This window comes from Hemitrygon akajei, chromosome 11 (assembly GCF_048418815.1).
Source record: "Hemitrygon akajei chromosome 11, sHemAka1.3, whole genome shotgun sequence".
In the NCBI taxonomy this organism is placed as follows: Eukaryota; Metazoa; Chordata; class Chondrichthyes; order Myliobatiformes; family Dasyatidae; genus Hemitrygon; species Hemitrygon akajei.
In genome coordinates, this window is record NC_133134.1 from 98,741,045 (window position 1) to 98,763,282 (window position 22,238).

Below are 22,238 nucleotides of genomic sequence, written 5' to 3' on the forward strand. Positions count from 1 at the left end.
TTCTTATATTCTCAGCTCTCCCCTCTGATCTTAGACTTTCCAACTATAGGAAACATCCTCTCCACGTCATCTATCCAATCCTTTGAATACCCTGTCCATGTACCTCATATTATCATAGATCTTACCGTCATCTCACCTTCACTCCAGAGAAAGTGAAGGAAAGGTGTCCCAATCTATTAAGTCTCTCCTTATAAACTCCAGTCCTCAATTCCAGGCAATATTCTTATGAATCTTTTCTTACACTCTCTGCAGCTTAATCACATACTTCCTATAGTGTGACCAGAACTGCAAACTAACATCTTACAAGATTTCCCAACTCTTATACTCGATACTTCAGCCAGTGCAGGCAAGGATACCTCACATCTTCTCATCACAGAGGGAAGATAGGAAGAGAGATAATGACATATCGGCTGATGGTTGGCCCACTGGACGCAGATGGCAAATCGCACATGAGGTTGTGTGGCTTTGCCACGGCACTGATCCCTCACCATAACACAATGGTGGAAACTTACCATTTGCTACAATCTATTACTTGAAAGGATAAAATACCTGGGGCTCCTCGTTGGTGTAGATCTGTAAATGAAGGTAAAAATCTGCTATAAATGACATATCATCCTTTGTGTACCAATGAGAAAGAATGAAAAAATGAAAACGCCAATATTAATACATGACTTACAGCTAAAACCAACATCCGCAGCTGTTGAAAGGAAAATACGAGATACTTTTAACATGATTAAATTATGGCAATATACCCTCATGATTAATTTTTCCCTGTTTCGGTCTGTCAAGAGTCATGAGTTCAAAACCCACTCCCAGAAACTTCAGCATGTTAAATTTGGCTGACATTCCCAGTGCATATGAATCTGTAAATAATAAAAATATTGACCCAATACCTCAAAAACCTAATGCACACTTTGGATGAAAAACCTATTAGTGGCAGATTGTATACCTGCCATGGCAGCATTGTAGCATAGTGGTTAGCACAAATCTAATACAGCACCAGCAACCTGGGTTCAATTTCCACCGCAGACTTTAAGGAGTTTGTATGCTCTCCTCATGGCCATGAGGGTTTTCTCTGGACACTCGGGTTTTCTCCCGCATTCCACAGACATATAGATTAGTAGGATATTTGATTACATGGGTGTAATTGAGCAGCATGAGCTTACTGGGCTGGATGAGCTTGTTACTGTACCTGGTTGTATCTCCAAATAAATAAATAAATAAATAACTCTGCCAAGGACAGTCCCAAGCCTGGCTGTGGGAGGAGAGGGGTTGGACCTGGAGCTAGTAACCCCATCTTGTAAAAACCCTGTGCTAGAGGAAGGAGAGGAAGGATCTTCGCTAGAAAACACATGAAGTCGTGTAATGAAAGCTGAAGCCACAGGAGCAATCAACTTTCTTCGGCCCAGGAAAGTGGACTCTGGTGAGCAGCTGTTGGTGGCCTATGCCCCAGCAAGGGGTGATGGGCTTAAGAAGTTAGATAAATAAGTAGACAGATAGATAGACCTCTCACTGACACACCCTGGGAAATTTACAGCAGCCCAATTCACAGTCAGTGTGTGAGAGGGAATCAGAAGCATCAAGGGAAACTCAGAGATAGCACACAAACTCCACACACCATCAGCATTGTACACTGGGTCATAGGAGCTGTGAGGCAGAGGCCCTATCAGCTAATTTCTAAAAGGTAACATCAAGAAATGACTTACATATTTTTTCTGTAATGCATCATAACATCCCATCATCCTAGATGAAGCAAAATAACAACACAATAATCAAAGTATACTTATGTCATAAATAATTAATGTCTTGGTAGTCTCCAATCTAATGGCATGAACATCAATTTCTCCTTCAGGTAAAAATAATTTCCTTCCCAGTTCTCTCTTCTTCAACTTGCCATTCTTAATTCTTCTCAACTGCCTATCACATCCCCCAGTGCCTAGCCTTTCTCTTTCTCCATGGTCCACTCTCCTCCCTTATCAGATTCCCTTTTCTCTAGCCCCTTAACTTTCCCACCCACCTGGTTATCACCTTCTAGCTATCCTCCTTCCCCATCTTTTTATTCTGGCATCTTCCCCCTTCCTTCTCAGTATTGCAGAAGGATCTTGGACCAAAATGTCAACTGTTTATTAATTTCCATAGATGCTGCCTGACCTAAGTTCCTCCAGCATTTTGTGTATAATGTCCAGCTTTATTCTTATTCACTTCATGCTAGTACTAGTCTTGCACCCCACCCCAAGATCCCACTAATCTTCCACACTGCCAAGAGTCTTACCATTAATACTATATTCTGCCATCGTATTTGACCTACCAAAATGAACCACCTCACACTTATCTGGGTTGAACGGCACCTGCCAGACACACCCAGAGCTCCTCATGTGATAACCCTTTCATTCCTGCCTGTCTTGGGGTTGGAGGCCTGTGTGCGCCAGGGATTGGTGGATGGCAAAGGGACTTCCTTTCCTTGTTACCTTGTTTTGTTCTGTTGTTGTCCCTTACCAATTTGTTTATGTGTAGAAAGTGTACAAACAACATGTAGAACTAGAATTAGCACAGTGCTTGTAACAGGAACGGTTTATCCAACAAGATTAGGTGCTGTGATAACATCACAGTTACAGCTCAAGGCATTGGAATTCAGAGTTCAATCCCGCCATCCTCTGTAAGGAGTTTGTACGTCCACCCCATGGAATGCACGCATTTTCTCCAGGTATTCCGGTTTCCTCCCACAGTCCAAAGACATATGGGTTAGTTGGTTAAATGGTCATTGTAAACTGTGCCGTGATTAGGCTAGCATTAAATTGAGGAAGGGCAGCTCGAAGGGCTAAAGGGCCTATCTCTAAATAAGCAAAAGCTAAATGGCTGGAGGCATGGAAGCAGCCTATAAGACCACAGACCATAAGAGTTAGGATCAGAATTATTTAGGCCATTCAGGCCATCAAATCTTCTGTACCATTTTGTCAAAGCTGATGTATGTTCCCTCTCAACCCCATTCTCCTGCCTTCTCCCTGTAACCTTTCACACTCTTACTAATTAAGAACCTATCAACCCCTGGAGCGGCGGAGGCTGAAGGGAGATCTGATAGAGGTTTATAAGATTATGAGAGGCATACATAGAGTAGACCAGGAGTATCTTTTTTTCCCCAGGGTAGAAATGTCTAATACCAGAGGGAATGCATTGAAGGTGAGAGGGGGTAGATTCAAGTGGGATGTGAGGGCTAAGTTTTTTACTCAGAGTCATGGATGCCTGGAATGTGCTGCCTGGTACGGTGGGAGAGGCAAATAAATTAAAGGCTTTTAAGAGACATTTGGATAGGCGCATGGATGTAAGCAAAATGGAGGGAAATGTTCATTGTGTAAGTAAATGGGATTAGTGTTTGAATGATTTTGATTTGCTTTTTAGCTGGTTTGGCACAACACTGTGGGCGAAATGGCCTGCTCCTGTGGTGTGTTTAACTGTTCTATGTTCTAAATACACCCAATGACCTGGCCTCCACAGCAACAAATTTCACAGATTCACCACCACCTGGCTAAAGAAATTTCTCATCTCCATTCTAAACAGATATCCCTCCATTCTGAGGCTGCGCCCTCTGGTATTAAGATGACCCCACTATAGGAAACACCTTCTGCACATCCATTCTATCTAGGCCTTTCAATATTCAATGTGTTTCATAAGATTCCTCCCATCTCCATTTTTCTAAATTCCAGTGAGTATATAGAAAACAAAGAAAACCTACAGCACAATACAGGCCCTTCAGCCCACAAAGCTGTGCCGAACATGTCCCTACCTTAGACATTACCTGGGGTTACCCATAGCCCTCTACTTTTCTAAGCTCCATGTACCTATCCAATAGTCTTTTAAAAGACCCAATTGTATCCATCTCCACCACTGTCGCCAGCAGCCCATTCCACGCACTCACCACTCTGTGTAAAAAACTTACCCGACATCTCTGTACCTACTCCCCAGCACCTTAAACCTGTGGCCTCTTGAGCTAGCCATTTCAGCCCTGGGAAAAAGCCTCTGACTATCCACACGATCAATGCCTCATCCTCTGTCACTCCAAGGTGAAAAGGCCAAGTTCACTTAACCTATTCTCATAAGGCATGCTCCCCAATCCTTTAAGATCTCCTCTGCACCCTTTCTATGGTTTCCACGTCCTTCCTGTAGTGAGGTGACCAGAACTGAGCACAGTACTCCAAGTGGGGTCTAACCAGGGTCCTATATAGTTGCAACATTACCTCTCAGCTCTTAAACTCAATCCTACGACTGATGAAGGCCAATGCACCGTATGCCTTCTTAACTACAGAGTCAACCTGCATAGCAGCTTTGAGTGTCCTATGGACTCGGACCCCAAGATCCCTCTGATCTTCCACACTGCCAAGAGTCTTGCCATTAATACTATATTCTGCCATCGTATGACCTACCAAAATGAACCACCTCACATTTATCTGGTTTGAACGCCACCTGCCAGACACACCCAGAGCTCCTCATGTGATAACCCTTTCATTCCTACCTGTCTTGGGGTTGGTGGCCTGTGTGTGCGAGGGATTGGTGGATGGCAAAGGGACTTCCTTTCCTTGTTATCTTGTTTTGTTCTGCTGTTGCTGCTTGTGATATTCTGCATTGTAAATTGTACTGTGTTGTTCTGCTGAACATGGTGGGCATGCCATGTTGGCACTGGAACGTATAGCGACATTTGTAGGCTTCCCCCCAGCACTTCCTTAGTTTGTATTGGATGTTTCACTGTGTGTTTCGATGTACGTGTGATAAATAAATGGGCTGAAGACTTAACACTCAGTCATGTTGTGCTAGATGCCAGCCTGTGGTGGAGCGGCATCTGTACCAGACTTTGAGGTGAGTGATCCCGGGTTCGAATCTGGCTGGCTTCTTGCACGCTTTCCATCTGTGCTGGGTTGAGTGTCAAGCTAGCAACTCAGCCTTGTAAAAAACAGACAAAAATGCTAAAGAAACAGAAAGGTTGCCAGCCAATGTGTCACAAGGTGCGGAAAGGAACAAGAACAACATGTTGTGCTAAGAGGGAGCTGAAGGGGAGGTTTAGGGAGGTAATTCCAGAGCCAGTTTAAAAGCATAACCTCGAGCAAACTGTTTATCCCTCAAATTGTTTCATGTTCTGCCTGGGGCCCCACAAAGTGGCACAGTAGCATAACAGTTAGTGTAATACTTTACAGCGTCAGCCATCATTGAATGGGGTTCAATTCCCGCCACGTTCTGTAAAGAGTTTGCATGTTCCTCCCCATGACTATGTGCATTTTCTCACACATTCCAAAGATGCACAGGTTAGGTTTAGTAAGTTGTGGGCATGCTATGTTGGCACCCGAAGCATGGCGACACTTACGGGCTGCCCCACCTTCTTGAACTGTGTTGGTCGTTGATGCAAACAATGCATTTCACTGTAGGTTTAAATATACATATGACAAATAAAGCCAAACTTTAATCTTCTGATGTTCAAGGCACTATGAAATTGACAGATGGAAACATTATAAATTAACCTGACTTTAAAATTCAGGAAAATCACAACAAACCATTTAACGATTTGTGATGATCCAGGGCAGTTGTCATCTTCCCTCAGGATTTTCACAGAAAGGTCTGAAGAGGAAATAACACAGGAAATCTTCAGACAAAAAAATATTGAAAAATAAACGAGCATGGAAATGAATCTAGCAAAACCCAATGGTCAGGATTAGCAGATAGCCACCCCAATCTCGTTCCAGCACTCAGAAATCATCTACCTGTGTCTTTTTCTGAAAAGTTAAAAATTTTATTTTGCAATACAGCGTGGAGCAGGTACTTCCGCCCAAAGAGCCACACCACCCAGCAACCCACTTATTTAACTCTAGCCTAATCACAAAACAATTTAAAATGACCAATTAACGTACAAACCAGTATGTCTTTGAAATGTGGGAGGAAATCAGAACACACAGAGAAAACTTACACATTCACAGGGAGAATGTATTAAACTCCTTACACACAGCATCAGAATTGAACTCTGAACTCCAGAACACCCCAAGCTGTAATAGCTACGCAACCATGGTGCCATTTTACTGTAACTTTTTCCTTACATCGTGCACTGTATGGCTGCCACGAAACAACAAATTTTACAACAAACGAGTGATAATAAACCTGATTCTAAACTGGATGCCTCAGCTTCCTGCACTTATGTTCAGACTTTTGATACTGCACAATGAAAGAGTGCAGAGAAAAATTTAGAAGGATGTTGCCAGGACTTCAGGACCCGAGTTATAAAGAAAGGTTGAATAGGTTAGAACTTCATTCCCTTGAGTGTATAAGAATAAGGGTAGACTTGACAGAGCTATACAAAATTATGAGGGGTATAGATAGGGTAAATGCAAGCAGGCTTTTTTCACTGAGGTTGGGTGAGACTAGAACTAGAGGTCATGGGTTAAGAGTAAAATGTGAAATGTTTAAGGGGAACCTGAGGGTTAACTTCTTCACTTAGAGGGTGGTGAACGTGTGGAATACGCTGGTGAATATGGGGACAATTTCAACATTTAAGAAAAATTTGGATAGGTACAAGGATGGTAGGGTATGAAGGGCTATGGTCTGGCTACGTTGATAAGACTAGGCAGATTAATAGTTCAACACTAAAGGAGCCTGCTTCTGTGCTGGTGGGATGCCTTTCCAGGTACAGATAATGATACAAGTGTTGGTGGTTGTTGACGTGGAAGGAATTAGTTGCATTGACACGTTCTGGGTGTACTAAAGTGGACTCAATTCAAGACAGGGCTTCTCTTCTCCAACACTCTCCTTCCCCCAGCTCTCCTAACGCCAGGTATTAGGAATGCTTACCATCCAGGTATCGTGTACCGTAGGCACACTCAGGAAATAGCCCTCGGAGATAGGTGATGCAGGAAACTGCCACGGCCAGAAGACGCTTCATCAGGACGAGAGACTGATGCTCCGTGCTCACCTTGCTGGGGAACATGGCTGCACTCTGTGTCATGGACAAGGAACAAACATCAGCACCATAAATGCGTTAAAGGGAGCCTTCTAACGGACGCAGAGGTGAAAGGAGGTGGGAGTTACTGTCCACACCTTATAGAGCGATGGGTATGGATGTACTCAAAAGGAGAATGGTTCTTTTAAACTGAAGCCTACATAAGGGAGAAATGAATGGAAGGACAATGAGTGGCTTGGAAGGCTGTAGATAGAGGCGAGTACAGAGTATATAGAGCTCATAAGACATTGGTGAGGCCAAATTTGGAGTCTTTCCTACATGCAGGAATGATTATCAATATGATTGAAAGAGTGCAGAGAAAATTTAAGAGGATGTTGTCAGGATTTGAGAACCTGGGTTATAGGGAAGAGTTGAACAGGTGACTATATTCACTAGTTATTCCTCCTGCCCTCTCTCCTATGGGCCACACTATTCTCTTGTACACTAAAGTACAGAGAATGGATATTAGACTGCTGGAAAGATAGTAATGGGGGACAAAGAAATTTCAAATAAACTTAGTAAGTGTTTTGCATCAGCCTTCACTGTGGAAGACACTAGCAGAAGCCAGAAATTCATGAGTGTTACGGGCAGAAGTGAGTGTAGTTGTTATTACTAAGTAGAAGGTGCTTGGGAAGCTGAAAGGTCTGAAGGTAGTCACCTGAACCAGATGGATTACAAGGCAAGACTGTGAAAAAGGTAGCTGAAGAGAATGTGGAGGCATTCATAATGATCTTTCAAGAATCACAACATTCTCTTTTCCAGAACATTGGAAATTTGCAAATGTCACTTCACTCTTCAGGAAGGGAGGGAGGCAGAAAAAAAGAAATTATAGGCCAGTTAGCCTGACTTCTGTTGTTGAGTAGATGTTGGAGCCCACTATTAAAGATGATGTTTCAGGGTACTTGGAGACACATGATAAAATAGGCCAAAGTCAGCATGGTTTACTTAGAAAAAAAAACTTGCCTGACAAATCTGTTGGAATTATTTGAGGAAATAACAAGCAGGATAGAGAAAGAAGAGTTTCTTACTTGGACTTTCAAAAGGCCTTTGACAAAATGCCACACATGAGGCTGCTAAACAAGTTAAGAGTCTATGGTTTTACAGGAAAGATACTAGCATGGCTAGAAGACCGGTTGACTGGCAGGAGGCAAGGAGTGGGAATAAAGGCATCCTTTTCTGGTTGGCTGTCGGTGACTAGTGGTGTTCTGCAAAGGTCGGTGTTGGTACCGCTTCTTTACACGTTATACATCAATGATTTGGATGACAGAATTGATGACTTTGTGACCAAGAGCTTGTGGATGATACAAAGATAGGTAGAGGGGCAGGTAATGTTGAGGAAGCAGTGAGTCTGCAGAAGGATTTAGAGAGTTTGGGAGAATGGGCAAAGATGTAGCTGATGGAATACAGTGTTGGGAAGTGTATGGCCATACACTTTGGTAGAGGGAATAAATGAGTAGAATATTTTCTAAGCGGTGAGAAAATTCAGATCCGAGATGCAAAAAGACTTGGGAATCCTCATGTAGGATTCCCTAAAGGTTATCTTGCAAGGTGATTCAGTGGTAAGGTGTGTTTACATAGGAGAGGATCCAGAGGAGGTTCATGAGAATGATTCCAGAAATGAAAGAGTTACCATATGAGTGCTTAATAATCTGGGTCTCTACTTGCTGGAGTTTAGAAGGATGTTGGAGAATCTCATTCAAACCTATTGAATATTGAAAGGCCTAAAGTAGATATGGAGATGATGTTTCTGGAGGGGGTGGGGGTGAGAGAGAGAAAAAAAGAGAGGAAGAGGGAGAGCCATGTATTTATTTAATTAGTTCATTTAGAGATACAGCACAGAATTGGCCCTTTGAGCCGCATTGCCCAGTAAACCCCTCACAAACCCCATTTAACACTAACCCAAACACCAGACAATTTACAATGACCAACTAAGCTACCTGGTATGCCTTTGGACTATGAGAGGAAACCAAAGCACCCAGTGAAACCCAATGCATTCCACAGGGAGGTCATAGAGACTCCTTACAGAGGACACCAGGATTGAACTCTGAACTCTGACACCCAGAGCTGTAATAGCATTGTGCTAGAAATAGCGGTGCCCATTTAGAACAGAGAAAAGGAGGAATTTCTTTAGCCAGAGGGAGGTGAATCTGTGGAATTCAGTGCCACAGGAAGCTGTGGAGACCAAGTAACTGGGTATATTTAAAGCAAAGGTCAATAAGTTCTTGATTAGTCAGGGTGTCAAAGGTAACGGGGAGAAGGCAGGAAAATGGGGTTCAAAGGGACAATAGATCAGCCATGATGGAATGGCGGAGCAGATTCAATGGGCTGAATAGCCTAATTTTGCTCCTATATCTTATGGTCTTAGGAGAATGTGGGGAGATCTTTTAAATGCATACAAAATTATCAGGGGCATAGACAGGGTGAGTACTTGCAGGTTCTTCTCACGTTTGGGTGAGACTAAAACTGGAGATGACAGGTTAAGAGTGAAAGGTGAAATATTTAAGGGGAATCTGAGAGGGAACTTCTTCACTCAGAGGGTGGTGAGAGTGTGAACTAATAGATGTGAATTCAATTGCGACATGTAAGAGAAGTTTCAATAGGTACATGGGATGGAGGGCTATGATCCAGGTGCAGGTCTATGAGACTAGACAGAATAACAGTTTGGCATGGACTAGATGGGCCGAAGGCCTGTTGGTGCACTGTTGGCTCTGTGACTCTCAGTTGGTCAAGGAAAGACTGAAGGAGGAATAGAAATGGACTGGGATAAAAAGGGATATAAAGGGAAGGGATTGTTAATGCAAAGTACCTTATAAATACTTCATTATCACCCCGTTATTTAACATTAATTGCAGACCTAGGAGCAGTGAACTTCAATTAATAAAATTTGTACAGTACTGTACCAGAGCATTCTTGTTCTTCTGGGCAAATGCCATTGTTGAGTTCAGTAGATTGCCTGCAATCACAGTCAATGTCAGTGATACAGTTCAGTTGCAGGTCCTTCTGCCCACTGAGTCAGTACTGTCCTATTTTATTCTCTCCACAATCCCAACCACTCCCCTATACACCAGGGTACATGCAAGGAAAGCAGGGCGGCCGGAGGAAATGCAGTCACAAAACAGACATGCTACCTTCAAACGCACAAGATCAGTATTCTTATCCTGCAATCAGGGTTCAATTCCTGCCACTGTCTGTAAGGAGGTTGTACATTCTCTTTGTGACATTGTGGGTTTCCTTCGGGTGCTCCGGTTTCCTCCCACATTCTAAAAAATACGTATGGGTTAAGTTTAGTGAGTTGTGGGCATTCTATGTTGGCACCAAATACTTACAGGCTGCCCCCAGCAAATCCTCCGACTGCATGGGTCATTGATACAAATGAGACATTTCACTGTGTCAATACAGTGGAAAAATTGTTTCATTTGGCAGTATACATGTATACAGTTGAATAACAGACTTGAACTTGATTTTCATCTCACAAATAAAGCTAATCTAATTAGTAATCAAATTCAAAACCAATCCTAAACTGCACACATTGGAGGCTATGGTAAAACAAAGGACCTTACAGAATTCCTCTCTGAATAAAAGAGTACTGTACAGTAGAATTCTATGTTCTGTGTTCTAAATCAAGTGATTATCCAGTCATCCATTTCAAATCATTGTTGGGATCTTGCTCTGGGCTTAATGGAAACACCGTTATCCCACTTAACAACATTCAGTAAACTTCAAAGAAATGATGCAGAGGGCCATCTTTGAGAACTTTCTGAGAGGCTTTATAAAGTAGAATGAATTATTAATCATTCTTAAAACATAGAATATTATAGCACTGTACAGGCCCTTCAGCCACTGTGTGCTGACCTCTTAACCTACTCCATGACCAATCTAACCCTTCCATCCAACATAACCCTCTATTTTTTTTCTATCATCCATGTCCCTATCTAAGTCTCTTAAATGTCCTAATGTATCTGCTTCTACCACCATCCCAGCAGTACTTTCCACACATCAACCACTCTGCGTAAAAAACTTACCTCTGAAGTTTTCTCCAATCATCATAAAATTATGCCCTTTCATACTAGCCATTTCTGTCCTGAGAAAATGGCGACGTGCCCACATTTATGCTCCAAGTTCAAATAACTAATATGTTTCACAACTTTTAAATATGGGGATAAGCTTTCAGAGTAAAAGTTACTCTACAGTTCATAATAGGGAGCCAAATCGATTCTTGGGGTTGGGTAGGCTATGTATGGCACAGGAGGTAAGTGCTGAATATGATGCCAAATCTAACAAATTGCTACACGTGATCCATATCCATGTGCCTATCTCAAGGTGTACAAAATATCCCTATTGTTATCACCCCCGTCACTTCATTTCTTTTCCTGTCACATGCATAAGACCAATAAGGATCCTCATGAGTAGCAATGATCAAAGGGAATTTCCCATCAATCCAGTTATACCTCCAAGAGGGCCACAACCTTGTCATGGTCTGGAGGCTTGCGTGCCTCAATGACTCAGGGAGCTGTGTTGAATGGAGTCAGGGCTTTGTGCTTTGGCTGTTGGTAGGGTCATTCATGCCATACAGATCAAAAGGCCAGACAAAAAAAAGTCCACCAAGTTCAGGGCTAACAACCCTGACTGGTCAAAAAACAATGAAGAAAGAGATGGAGGACCTTCATTGCTGTCCTATATGTCAGTGATATAATTGGTAGTAAGTACTACAGTCTTACCACTTGGGAACTTGTGCTATATTATTTTGAGACCAAATGTTTTTCTGAAATCATAAAAACATAGAAAATCTACAGCACAATACAGGCCCTTTGGCCCACAAAGTTGTGACGAACAAGTCCCTACCTCAGAAATTACTAGGCTTACCTATAGCCCTCTATTTTACTAAGCTCCATGTACCTATCTAAAAGTCTCTTAAAAGACCCTTTTGTATCCGCCTCCACCACTGTTGCTGGCAGCCCATTCCACGCACTCACCACTCTCTGAGTAAAATACTTACCCCTGACATCTCCTCGGTACCTACTCCCCAGCACCTTAAACCTGTGTCCTCTTATGGCACCCATTTCAGACCTAGGGAAAAAGCCTTTGACTATCCACACGATCAATGCCTCTCATCATCTTATACACCTCTAGATAGATAGATAGATAGATACTTTACTCATCCCCATGGGGAAATTCAACTTTTTTTCCAATGTCCCATACACTTGTTGTAGCAAAACTAATTACATACAATACTTAACTCAGTAAAAAATATGATATGCATCTAAATCACTATCTCAAAAAGCATTAATAATAGCTTTTAAAAAGTTCTTAAGTCCTGGCGGTTGAATTGTAAAGCCTAATGGCATTGGGGAATATTGACCTCTTCATCCTGTCTGAGGAGCACTGCATCGATAGTAACCTGTCGCTGAAACTGCTTCTCTGTCTCTGGATGGTGCTATGTAGAGGATGTTCAGAGTTTTCCATAATTGACCGTAGCCTACTCAGCGCCCTTCGCTCAGCTACCGATGTTAAACTCTCCAGTACTCTGCCCACGACAGAGCCCGCCTTCCTTACCAGCTTATTAAGACGTGAGGCATCCCTCTTCTTAATGCTTCCTCCCCAACACGCCACCACAAAGAAGAGGGCACTCTCCACAACTGACCTATAGAACATCTTCAGCATCTCACTACAGACATTGAATGACGCCAACCTTCTAAGGAAGTACAGTCGACTCTGTGCCTTCCTGCACAAGGCATCTGTGTTGGCAGTCCAGTCTAGCTTCTCGTCTAACTGTACTCCCAGATACTTGTAGGTCTTAACCTGCTCCACACATTCTCCATTAATGATCACTGGCTCCATATGAGGCCTAGATCTCCTAAAGTCCACCACCATCTCCTTGGTCTTGGTGATATTGAGACGCAGGTAGTTTGAGTTGCACCATATCACAAAGTCCTGTATCAGTTTCCTATACTCCTCCTCCTGTCCATTCCTGACACACCCCACTATGGCCGTGTCATCAGCGAACTTCTGCACATGGCAGGACTCCGAGTTATATTGGAAATCTGATGTGTACAGGGTGAACAGGACCGGAGAGAGTACGGTTCCCTGCGGCGCTCCTGTGCTGCTGACCACCGTGTCAGACCTACAGTCTCCCAAACGCACATACTGAGGTCTATCTGTCAAGATCTGTCAGGTCACCTCTCAGCCTCCGTCACTCCAAGAAGAAAAGGCCAAGTTCACTCAACCTATTTTTATAAGGCAAGCTCCCCAATCCAGGCAACATCCTTGTAAATCTCCTCTGCACCCTTTCTATGGCTTCCACATCCTTCCTGTAGTGAGTCGACCAAAACCGAGCACAGTACTCCAAGTGGGGTCTGACCAGGGTCCTATATAGCCGCAACATTACCTCTCGGCTCCTAAATTCAGTTCCACAATTGATGAAAGCCAATACACCATACGCCTTCTTAACCACAGAGTCAACCTGCGCAGCTGCTTTAAGCATCCTATGGACTCGGACCCCAAGATCCCTCTGATCCTCCACACTGACAAGAGTCTTACCATTAATACTATATTCTGCCAACATATTTGACCTACCAAAATGAACCACTTCACTCTTATCTGGGTCGAACTCCATCTGCCACTTCTCAGCCCAGTTTTGCATCCTATCAATGTCCAACTGTAACCTCTGACAATCCTCCACACTATCCACAACACCTCCAATCTTTGTGTCATCAGCAAACTTAATAACCCATCCCTCCACTTCCTCATCCAGGTCATTTATAAAAATCACGAAGAGTAGGGGTCCCAGAACGTTACTTGTGCTATGTGCTGATAATGTGTTTTGCACCTTGTCCCCTTTCATTTGACTCTATTCATGTATGGGTGAATGATAATTAAACTTGAACTTGAGATAATTGACTATCTGGTAAGTGCAAAATAAATCATTATTTTTCTAAGCATGTGCAATGTCCAAAATTTGGGAAAATTCAGCTGACTCCATAGCAAGAATGTCAGACCTTGGACATAGGACCTGTGGTGAGTTACACTGCAATCAGTAAACATTAGTTAATAAATTATTGCATTGTTATTTATTATTAATAATTATATTATTATTCATAAAGAATGGCTATTGATCAGTTAAAGCACTATTGTTATGTTATTAATGAAGGCTTACTGCTTCTTAATCAGTAAAGCTTTAAGTTCTGCTGCTGTCATATAATGTTAATAGTTAATTATTCTCTAAAGAAACCAAAACTTAATTAGTCTATACTGTTAAATGTCAGTAATCATACTTTTGCTATACAGTTAATGGTTAACCTGTCAAGAAGCCTCACTGTTAGCGTCAGTTATCAAATATACAGTTAATGGTCAATTAATCTGCAAAGTGATAACTAGTTAATAATTAAATTGCTGTTAGTGTCGGTGAAACGTTATGTTTATATTCTTAAAAATTAATTTATTTAGTATATATTCTGTAATTGGTCGTTTACATTGGTAATGCTTATCTTAAGTTTTTGATGGTTATTAAATTCGTTACGAAGGAGCTGTTGGTTACTAATTATCTACGGAAAATGAGAATCGTTAATTATCGATTAAACCATTAATTAAACACAAGCACTGGTTAATAATCACTATGTTGTAACACCATACTAATGCCATAGTTTAGCGTTAGTATACTTGGTTAATAGTTTCCACTTTGTTCACGTAGAGCCCACCATTAGTTACTCGGTATTATAACCCCGCGGCAGTTATTAAAACCCCTCGCTAACTATCGCTAGTTACCGCTCCCGCCTCAGTGATTCCAGTTTCTCCCTCAACTTCGACGCCTTCCCGCCAAAACCCTCACGTGACACAGCCCTCGCGCTAGTTGCTCAGCGCCGAGCGCAAAGCATCGCAAGACTTTCGGAAGACGCCATCTTTGAGACAGGCAAGTACCACTTTGCCAGGATCCGAGCTTGGATTCTACCTCAACCTCTCGAAGACCACGAGGGTGGGCGGGAAGGTATGTGCTCGACGTTAAGTTCAAAATTATGGTTATTAGCATATACGCCCGGGATGTAGATACCCTTGAAATTAGCATACACATTGTATATTACAAGTTAACATAAAGTTAAATTAACATAAACTGTTTGTAATTTACATATCGAAATAAATAAAAACATACCATAAAGATATTAGTGCAGATTGAGGAAAATACAGTCCGAGACTGTGTTTGAGAACAAACACGAGGAAATCTGCAGATGCTGGAAATTCAAACAACACACACAAAATGCTGGTAGAACACAGCAGGCCAGGCAGCAGCTATAGGAAGAAGCACTGTCGATGTTTCGGGCCGAGACGAAGGGTCACCAGCATTTTGTGTGTGTTGTCTGCGTTGGAGAACTAGTTCAAGATCCTGTTGGAAGGGAAGAAGCTGTTTCTGAACCATATAGTGCAGGTCTTCAGGCTCCTGTACCTCCTGCCTGATGGTATCATTGAGAAGTTGGCATGGCCAGATCTCTGAGGTGTCCTCAAAGTTGGGCGAGCTGGACCTGTGGTGGAACTGGCAGACTCCTGTAGCCATTTGTGTTCCTGTAATACGTACTTGCCAATTACATCTAACAACAGAGGCCTACACTAGTTCACCCTACTTCCAGAACTCCATGAAGTGTCGCTCAGCAGTACTGTACCACACAGTTCAAAGTAAATTTATTATCAAAGTACCTGTACGTCACCCATATACAACCCTGAGATTCATTCTCTTGTGGGCATTCACAGTAAATACTAGAGACACAATAGAATCTATGAAAGACCGCATCCAACAGAACAAACAACCGATGTCCAAAAGACAACAAATGATGCAACCACACAAGAAAAATAAATAATAGTAATAAATAAATAAGCAATAAATACCGTATCGAGATCATAAAATGATGTGTCCTTGAAAGTGAGTCCATAGGATGTGGGAACAGTTCAGTGATGGAACGAGTGATGACAACTCCTTTGCTTGCGTCGTCAGAAACAGCTCTATTTCTATCTTTGATATCTCTTTTTTTCCCTTTTCAAGGTGTGGGAAATTCTTTTGAAGACCCTGACCTGGAGTTACACTCTGATTAAGGTTCTTTGCGGGAATGGGACCCACTCTCAGGGCCTCATGACCAGCCGCTTTTTGATATCCTAAGGATGCGGCCTGGAAGATGAGCATACCTTCAGGGTTCCTGGATTTCCTGGCTCTGGAGATGTGCTGATTCTAGGCCGGTGCCCCTGACTGAAGCGTGGGAGAACACAGAACACCGGGAGCAGTGAGTTAGCTGCCGGGGGTCGTGTGACTAGAAAGCTACACCTTTCTCGTGCCGACTCTGGGCATAGAGCTCGGAAAAAGTGATGCAATAGACTTTTTTTAATTGATTTTTTAATGCATTTTCTACAACACTACAAATAAAAAAAAAACCCAAAACAAAGTAGAAAATTAGTACAGTGCAAGATAAACATACAATAGTAATATAATACAAAATAAGATAGTCATGTAAAGTTAGTATCCTCCCCAAGCCCCACAACAAAAAAACTCCAGACCAATCAAGACAAAATATAAATCAGAATATTCAAACCCCCAAAACTGTAAATACACTTAAGAACAGAAGATAATAATGCCTACTACCAAAAAAAAGAGCTGAAAGCAAGGGACTGAAAAAAAAAACTTAATTAAGAGGAAAATTATGAAAATACTCAATAAAAGGTCCCCAGACCTTATGAAACTTTATATCCGAATTAAAAATTGAATAATGGATTTTGTCAAGGTCTAAACAGGACATGATATCGTTAAGCCATTGAGCATGCGTGGGCGGGGCAACATCTCTCCATCTAAGGAGGATTAGACATCTAGCCAGGAGAGAAGCAAAAGATAATATTCGACATTTAGTCGAACTCAAGCGTATATCTGTCTCACCCAAGAAACCAAACAGCAATTAAAGGGTTAGGTTCTAAGTGGTGATTCAGAATACAGGATAAAGTTATAAAAACATCTTTCCAAAATTTCTCTAAGCAGTCCGTGCAATGCTTTACAGTGCCAGTGATCGGTTCAATTCACAGCCCTGTAAGGATTTCGTAAGTTCTCTCTGTGACCACATGGGTTTCCTCCCACATTCCAAAGATGTACGGGTAATCTTGTGGGCGTGCTATGTTGACACCAGAAGCAATACTTGCAGACTGGCCCCCCCAGCACATTCTCAGACTGTTTTGCTTGTTGATGAAAATGACCATCCCATATGACATAGAAGCAGAATTAGGTCATTTAGCCCACTGAGTCTGCTCCACTATTTCATCATGGCTGGTCTATTTCCGTCTCAACCCCATTCTCCTGCCTTCTCCCCGTAACCTTTCATGTCCTGACCAATCAATTATCAATCAACCTCTGCCTTAAGTACACCTAATAACCTGGCCTCCACAGCCACCTGTGGATTTACCACCCTCTGGCTAAAGAAATCCTCCTCATCTCAATTCTAAATGGACATTCCCCTGTTTTGAGGCTGTCTCCTCTGGTCTTAGATTCCCCCAACATAGGAAACATCTAGGCCTTAAAGCATTTGCCTCCCTCACCATTGACTCAACTTGCAAGACGATCTTTAGGGAACCCTGCACAAAGATTCCCAAGTCCTTTTTTGCACCTCAGATTTTTGAATTTTCTGGCTGTTTAGAAAACAGTTTATGCTTTTATTCTTTCTACCAAAGTGCACAACCATAAACTGTCTGACACTGTTTTCCATCTACCACTTCTTTGCTCATTCTCCTAATGTCTTCCCTGCTTCCTCCAAAACTACCTGCCCCTCCATCTATTTTCATACTGTCCACAAACTTGGCCACAAAGCCATCAATTCTGCCCTCCAAATCATTGACATACAACATAAAAAGATGCGGTCCCAATATTGACTCTTATGGAACACCACTAGTCACTGGCACACAATCAGAAAAGGCTCCTTTATTTCCACTCTTTGCCTCCTGACAATTAGCCAATGCTCTCTCCATGCTGATATATCTCCTGTAGTACCATGGCATCTTATCTTATTAAGCAGCATTGTGTGAAGCACCTACTCAAAGGCCTTCTGAAAATCTTAGTACCCAACATCCATCCTCTTGTCTGTCTTGCATGTTATTTCATCAAAGAATTCCAACAGAATTGTCAAGCCAAAATTTTCCCTTAAGGAAATCATGCTGACTTTGGCCTATTTCATCATGTGTCTCCAAAACCGTATCTTCCCGAAACCACGTCCTTAACAATCGATTTCAACGTCTTCCCAACCACTGTGGTAGGCTAACTGGCCTGCAATTTCTTTTCTTCTGCCTCCCAATGTTCTTAAAGAGTGAAGTGCCACATACAATTTTCCAATCTTCTGGAACCATGCAAGAATCTCAGACGAGAGAAGACCTGTAGATGCTGGAAAATGCTGAAAAATCTGCAGATTGTGTGTGTTGCCATGTCAGAATCTACCGATTCTTTAAAGATCATTACTAATCCTTCCGCAGTCTCTTCAGCTACTCTGTCAGAACCCTGGAATGTAATCTAGTTGGTCCAGGTGACTTATCTACCTTCAGACCTTCTCCCTCATAATGGCAACTGCACTCACTTCTGGCCCCCGACACTCTTGAACTTCAGGCATACTGCTAGTGCCTTCCAAAGTGAAGAATTATGCAATATACTTGTTCAGTTCGTCCGCCATTTCCTTGTTCCCCATTACTGCCTCAGAAAACTTTTGGCATCTTCTTTGGTATTGTTGACCAGCTTACCTTCATATTTCTACCCACCCCTCCCCTGGCTTTTTAGTAGCTTCCTGTTGGTTTTTAGCTTTCCCAATTCTCTAACTTCCCACCAATTTTTACCCTCTTACAAGCCCTCTCTTGCTTTTATATTGGCTTTGACTTCCCTTGTCAATCACCTTCAAAATACTTCTTCTTTGGGATGTATCTATCCCGCACCTTCCAAATTGCTCCCAGAAACTTCAGTCATTGCTACTCTCCATCATCATTGCTAGTGTCCCCTTCCAAATTTGGCCAGCTCCTCTCTCCCTTTACTCCACCGTAATACTGATACATAGAACCATAGAACATTACAACACAGAAACAGGCCTTTTGGACCTTCTTGGCTGTGCCAAACCATTTTTCTGCCTAGTCCCACCGACCTGCACCTGGCCCATATCCCTCCATACCCCTCTCATCCATGTACCTGTCCAAGTTTTTCTTAAATGTCAAAAGTGAGCCTGCATTTACCACTTCATCTGGCAGCTCATTCCACACTCCCACCACTCTCTGCGTGAAGAAGCCCGCCCTAATGTTCCCTTTAAACTTTCCCCCTTCACCTTTAACCTGTGACCTCTGGTATTTTTCCCCCCTAGCCTCAGTGGAAAAATCCTGCTTGCATTCACTCTATCTCTTCCCATCATAATTTTATACACCTCTATCAAATCACCCCTCATTCTCCTATGTTCCAGGGAATAAAGTCCTAACCAAGTCAACCTTTCTCTGTAACTTAGTTTCTCAAGTCCCAGCAACATCTTTGTAAACCTCCTCTGCACTCTTTCAACCTTATTAATATCCTTCCTGTAATTAGGTGACCAAAACTGCACACAATACTCCAAATTCGGTCTCACCAATGTCTTATACAACCTCACCATTACATTCCAACTCTTATACTCAATACTTAGATTTATAAAGGCCAATGTACCAAAAGATTTCTTTATGACCCTATCTACTTGTGATGCAACTTTTAGGGAATTATGTATCTGTATTCCCAGATCCCCCTGTTCTACTGCACTCCTCAGTGTCCTACCATTTACCGTGTATGTACTACCTTGGTTTGACCTTCTGGAGTGCAATACCTCACACTTGTCCGCATTAAACTCCATCTGCCATTTTTCAGCCCATTCCTCCAACTGGTCCAAATCCCTCTGCAAGCTTTGAAAACCTTCCTCACTGTCCATTACACCTCCAATCTTTGTATCATAGGCAAATTTGCTGATCCAATTTGCCACATTATCATCCAGATCATTGATATAGATGAAAAATAACAATGGACACCACTAGTCACAGGCCTCCACTTAGAATAGCAATCCTCCACTACCACTCTCTGGTTTCTTCCATTGAGCCAATGTCTAATCCAGTTTACTACTTCTCCATGTATACCTAGCGACTGAATCTTCCTAACTAACCTCCCATGTGGGACTTCGTCAAAGGCCTTACAGAAGTCCATGTATACAACTTCCACTGCCTTCCCTTCATTCACTTTCCTGGTAACTTCCTCAAAAAACTTTAATAGATTTGTTAAACATGACCTATCACACACAAAGCTATGCTGACTGTTTCTATCAAGTCCCTGTCTATCCAAATACTTGTAGATCCTATCTCTTAGTATTCCTTCCAATAATTTACTCACTACCAATGTCAAACTTACCGGCCTATAATTTCCCGGCTTACTTTTTGAGCCTTTTTTAAACAACGGAACTACATGAGCTATCCTCCAATCCTCCGGCACCTCACCTGTGGATATCGACATTTTAAATATTTCTGCCAGGACCCCTGCAATTTCAACACTAGTCTCCTGCAAGGTCCGAGGGAATACCCTGTCAGGTCCTGGGGATTTATCTACAGATTTGCCTCCAGACAGCAAGCACCTCCTCCTCCTTAATCTGTATAAGTTCCATGACCTCCCTACTTGTTTGCCTTGTTTCCATAGACTCCATTCCAGTTTCCTTAGTAAATACAGATGCAAAAAACCCATTTAATATCTCTCCCATTTCTTTTGGTTCCATACATAGCCGACCACTCTGATCTTCAAGAAGACCAATTTTATCCCTTACTATCCTTTTGCTCTTAACATATCTGTAGAAGCTCTTAGGATTCACCTTCACCCTGACTGCCAAAGCAACCTCACGTCTTCTTTTAGCCCTCCTGATTTATTTCTTAAGTATTTTCTTACTCTTTTTATACTCCTCAAACATCTTATTTCCTCCCTGTTGCCTATACATGTTATACATCTCTCTCTTCTCCTTTATCAGAGTTCCAATATCCCTCGAGAACCAAGGTTCCTTATTCTTATTCATTTTTCCTCTAACCCTGACAGGAACATACAAACTCTGCACTCCCAAAAATTTCTCCTTTGAAGGCCTCCCACTTACCTATCACATCCTTGCCAGAGAACAACCTGTCCCAATCCACACTTTTTAGATCCTTTCTCATTTTTAAAAATTTGGCCTTTTTCTAGTTTAGAACTTCAACCCGAGAACCAGATCTATCGTTATCCATGATCAAGTTGAAACTAATGACGTTATGATCACTGGAACCAAAGTGTTCCCCTACACACACTTCCGTCACCTGCCCTAACTCATTTCCTAATAGGAGATCTAATATTGCATCCTCCCTAGTTGGTACATCTATATATTGATTTAGAAAACTTCCCTGAACAAATTTTGCAAACTCTAACCCATCTAGACCTTGAACAGTATGGAAGTCCCAATCAATGTGTGGAAAATTAAAATCCCCTACAATCAGAACTTTCTGTCTCCTGCAGTTGTCTGTTATCTCTCTGCAGATTTGCTCCTCCAATTCTCGCTGACTATTGGGTGGTCTATAATACAGCCCTATTAATGTGGTCATACCTTTCCTCTCAGCTTCACCCATATGGCCTCGGTAGACAAGCCCTCTAATCTATCCTGCTGAAGCACTGCTGTAATATTTTCCCTGACTAGCAAAGCCAACCCCCCCCCCCCCCCCCACCCTTCATCCCTCTGCCTCTATCACGTCTGAAACATCGGAACCCTGGAACATTGAGCTGCCAGTCCTGCCCCTCCTGTAGCTAAGTTTCAGTAATGGCTATGATGTCATAATTCCATGTGTCAATCCAGGCCCTCAACTCATCTGCCTTTCCCATAATACTCCTCACATTGAAATATACACACCTCAGAAGATTATTACCACCACACACAACCTTACTATTTGTGACTTTGCATGAACTACTAACATCATTTATTTTTACCCCCGTTCCATTATCTACTCTGGCACTCTGGTTTCCATCCCCTGCAAATCTACAAACATAGTTTAAACCCTCCCCAATAACACTAGCAAACCTCCCTGCAAGTATATTGGTCCCCTTGTAGTTCAGGTGTAACCCGTCTCTCTTGTACAGGTCCCACCTGCCCCAGAAGAGGTCCCAATGATCTAGAAATCTGAAGCCCTGCCCCCTCCACCAGTTTCTCAGTCATGTGTTCATCTGCCAGAGCATCCTACTGTTACCCTCACTGGCACGAGGCACAGGCAGCAATCC

General features: G+C 42.4%; 1 protein-coding gene across 2 annotated transcripts in view; it reads right to left on the reverse strand.

Annotated features, from left to right (window-relative positions):
• The window catches only part of hormad1 (HORMA domain containing 1), a 43,022-nt gene extending 28,153 nt beyond the window's left edge, over window positions 1-14,869 (reverse strand). Inside the window, exons 1-7 of one of the 2 annotated variants that reach the window (XM_073059932.1) lie at window positions 14,732-14,869; window positions 9,871-9,923; window positions 6,823-6,967; window positions 5,538-5,601; window positions 1,707-1,743; window positions 677-697; window positions 550-573 (exon numbers count right to left, since the gene is read on the reverse strand). In XM_073059932.1, the coding sequence (XP_072916033.1) occupies window positions 550-573; window positions 677-697; window positions 1,707-1,743; window positions 5,538-5,601; window positions 6,823-6,967; window positions 9,871-9,903 (324 nt within the window). In that variant the 5' untranslated portion in view covers window positions 9,904-9,923; window positions 14,732-14,869. The remainder of the gene's footprint in view (window positions 1-549; window positions 574-676; window positions 698-1,706; window positions 1,744-5,537; window positions 5,602-6,822; window positions 6,968-9,870; window positions 9,924-14,731) is intronic. The other variant, XM_073059933.1, reaches the window with a different exon arrangement.
• Window positions 14,870-22,238: the final 7,369 nt, after the last annotated feature.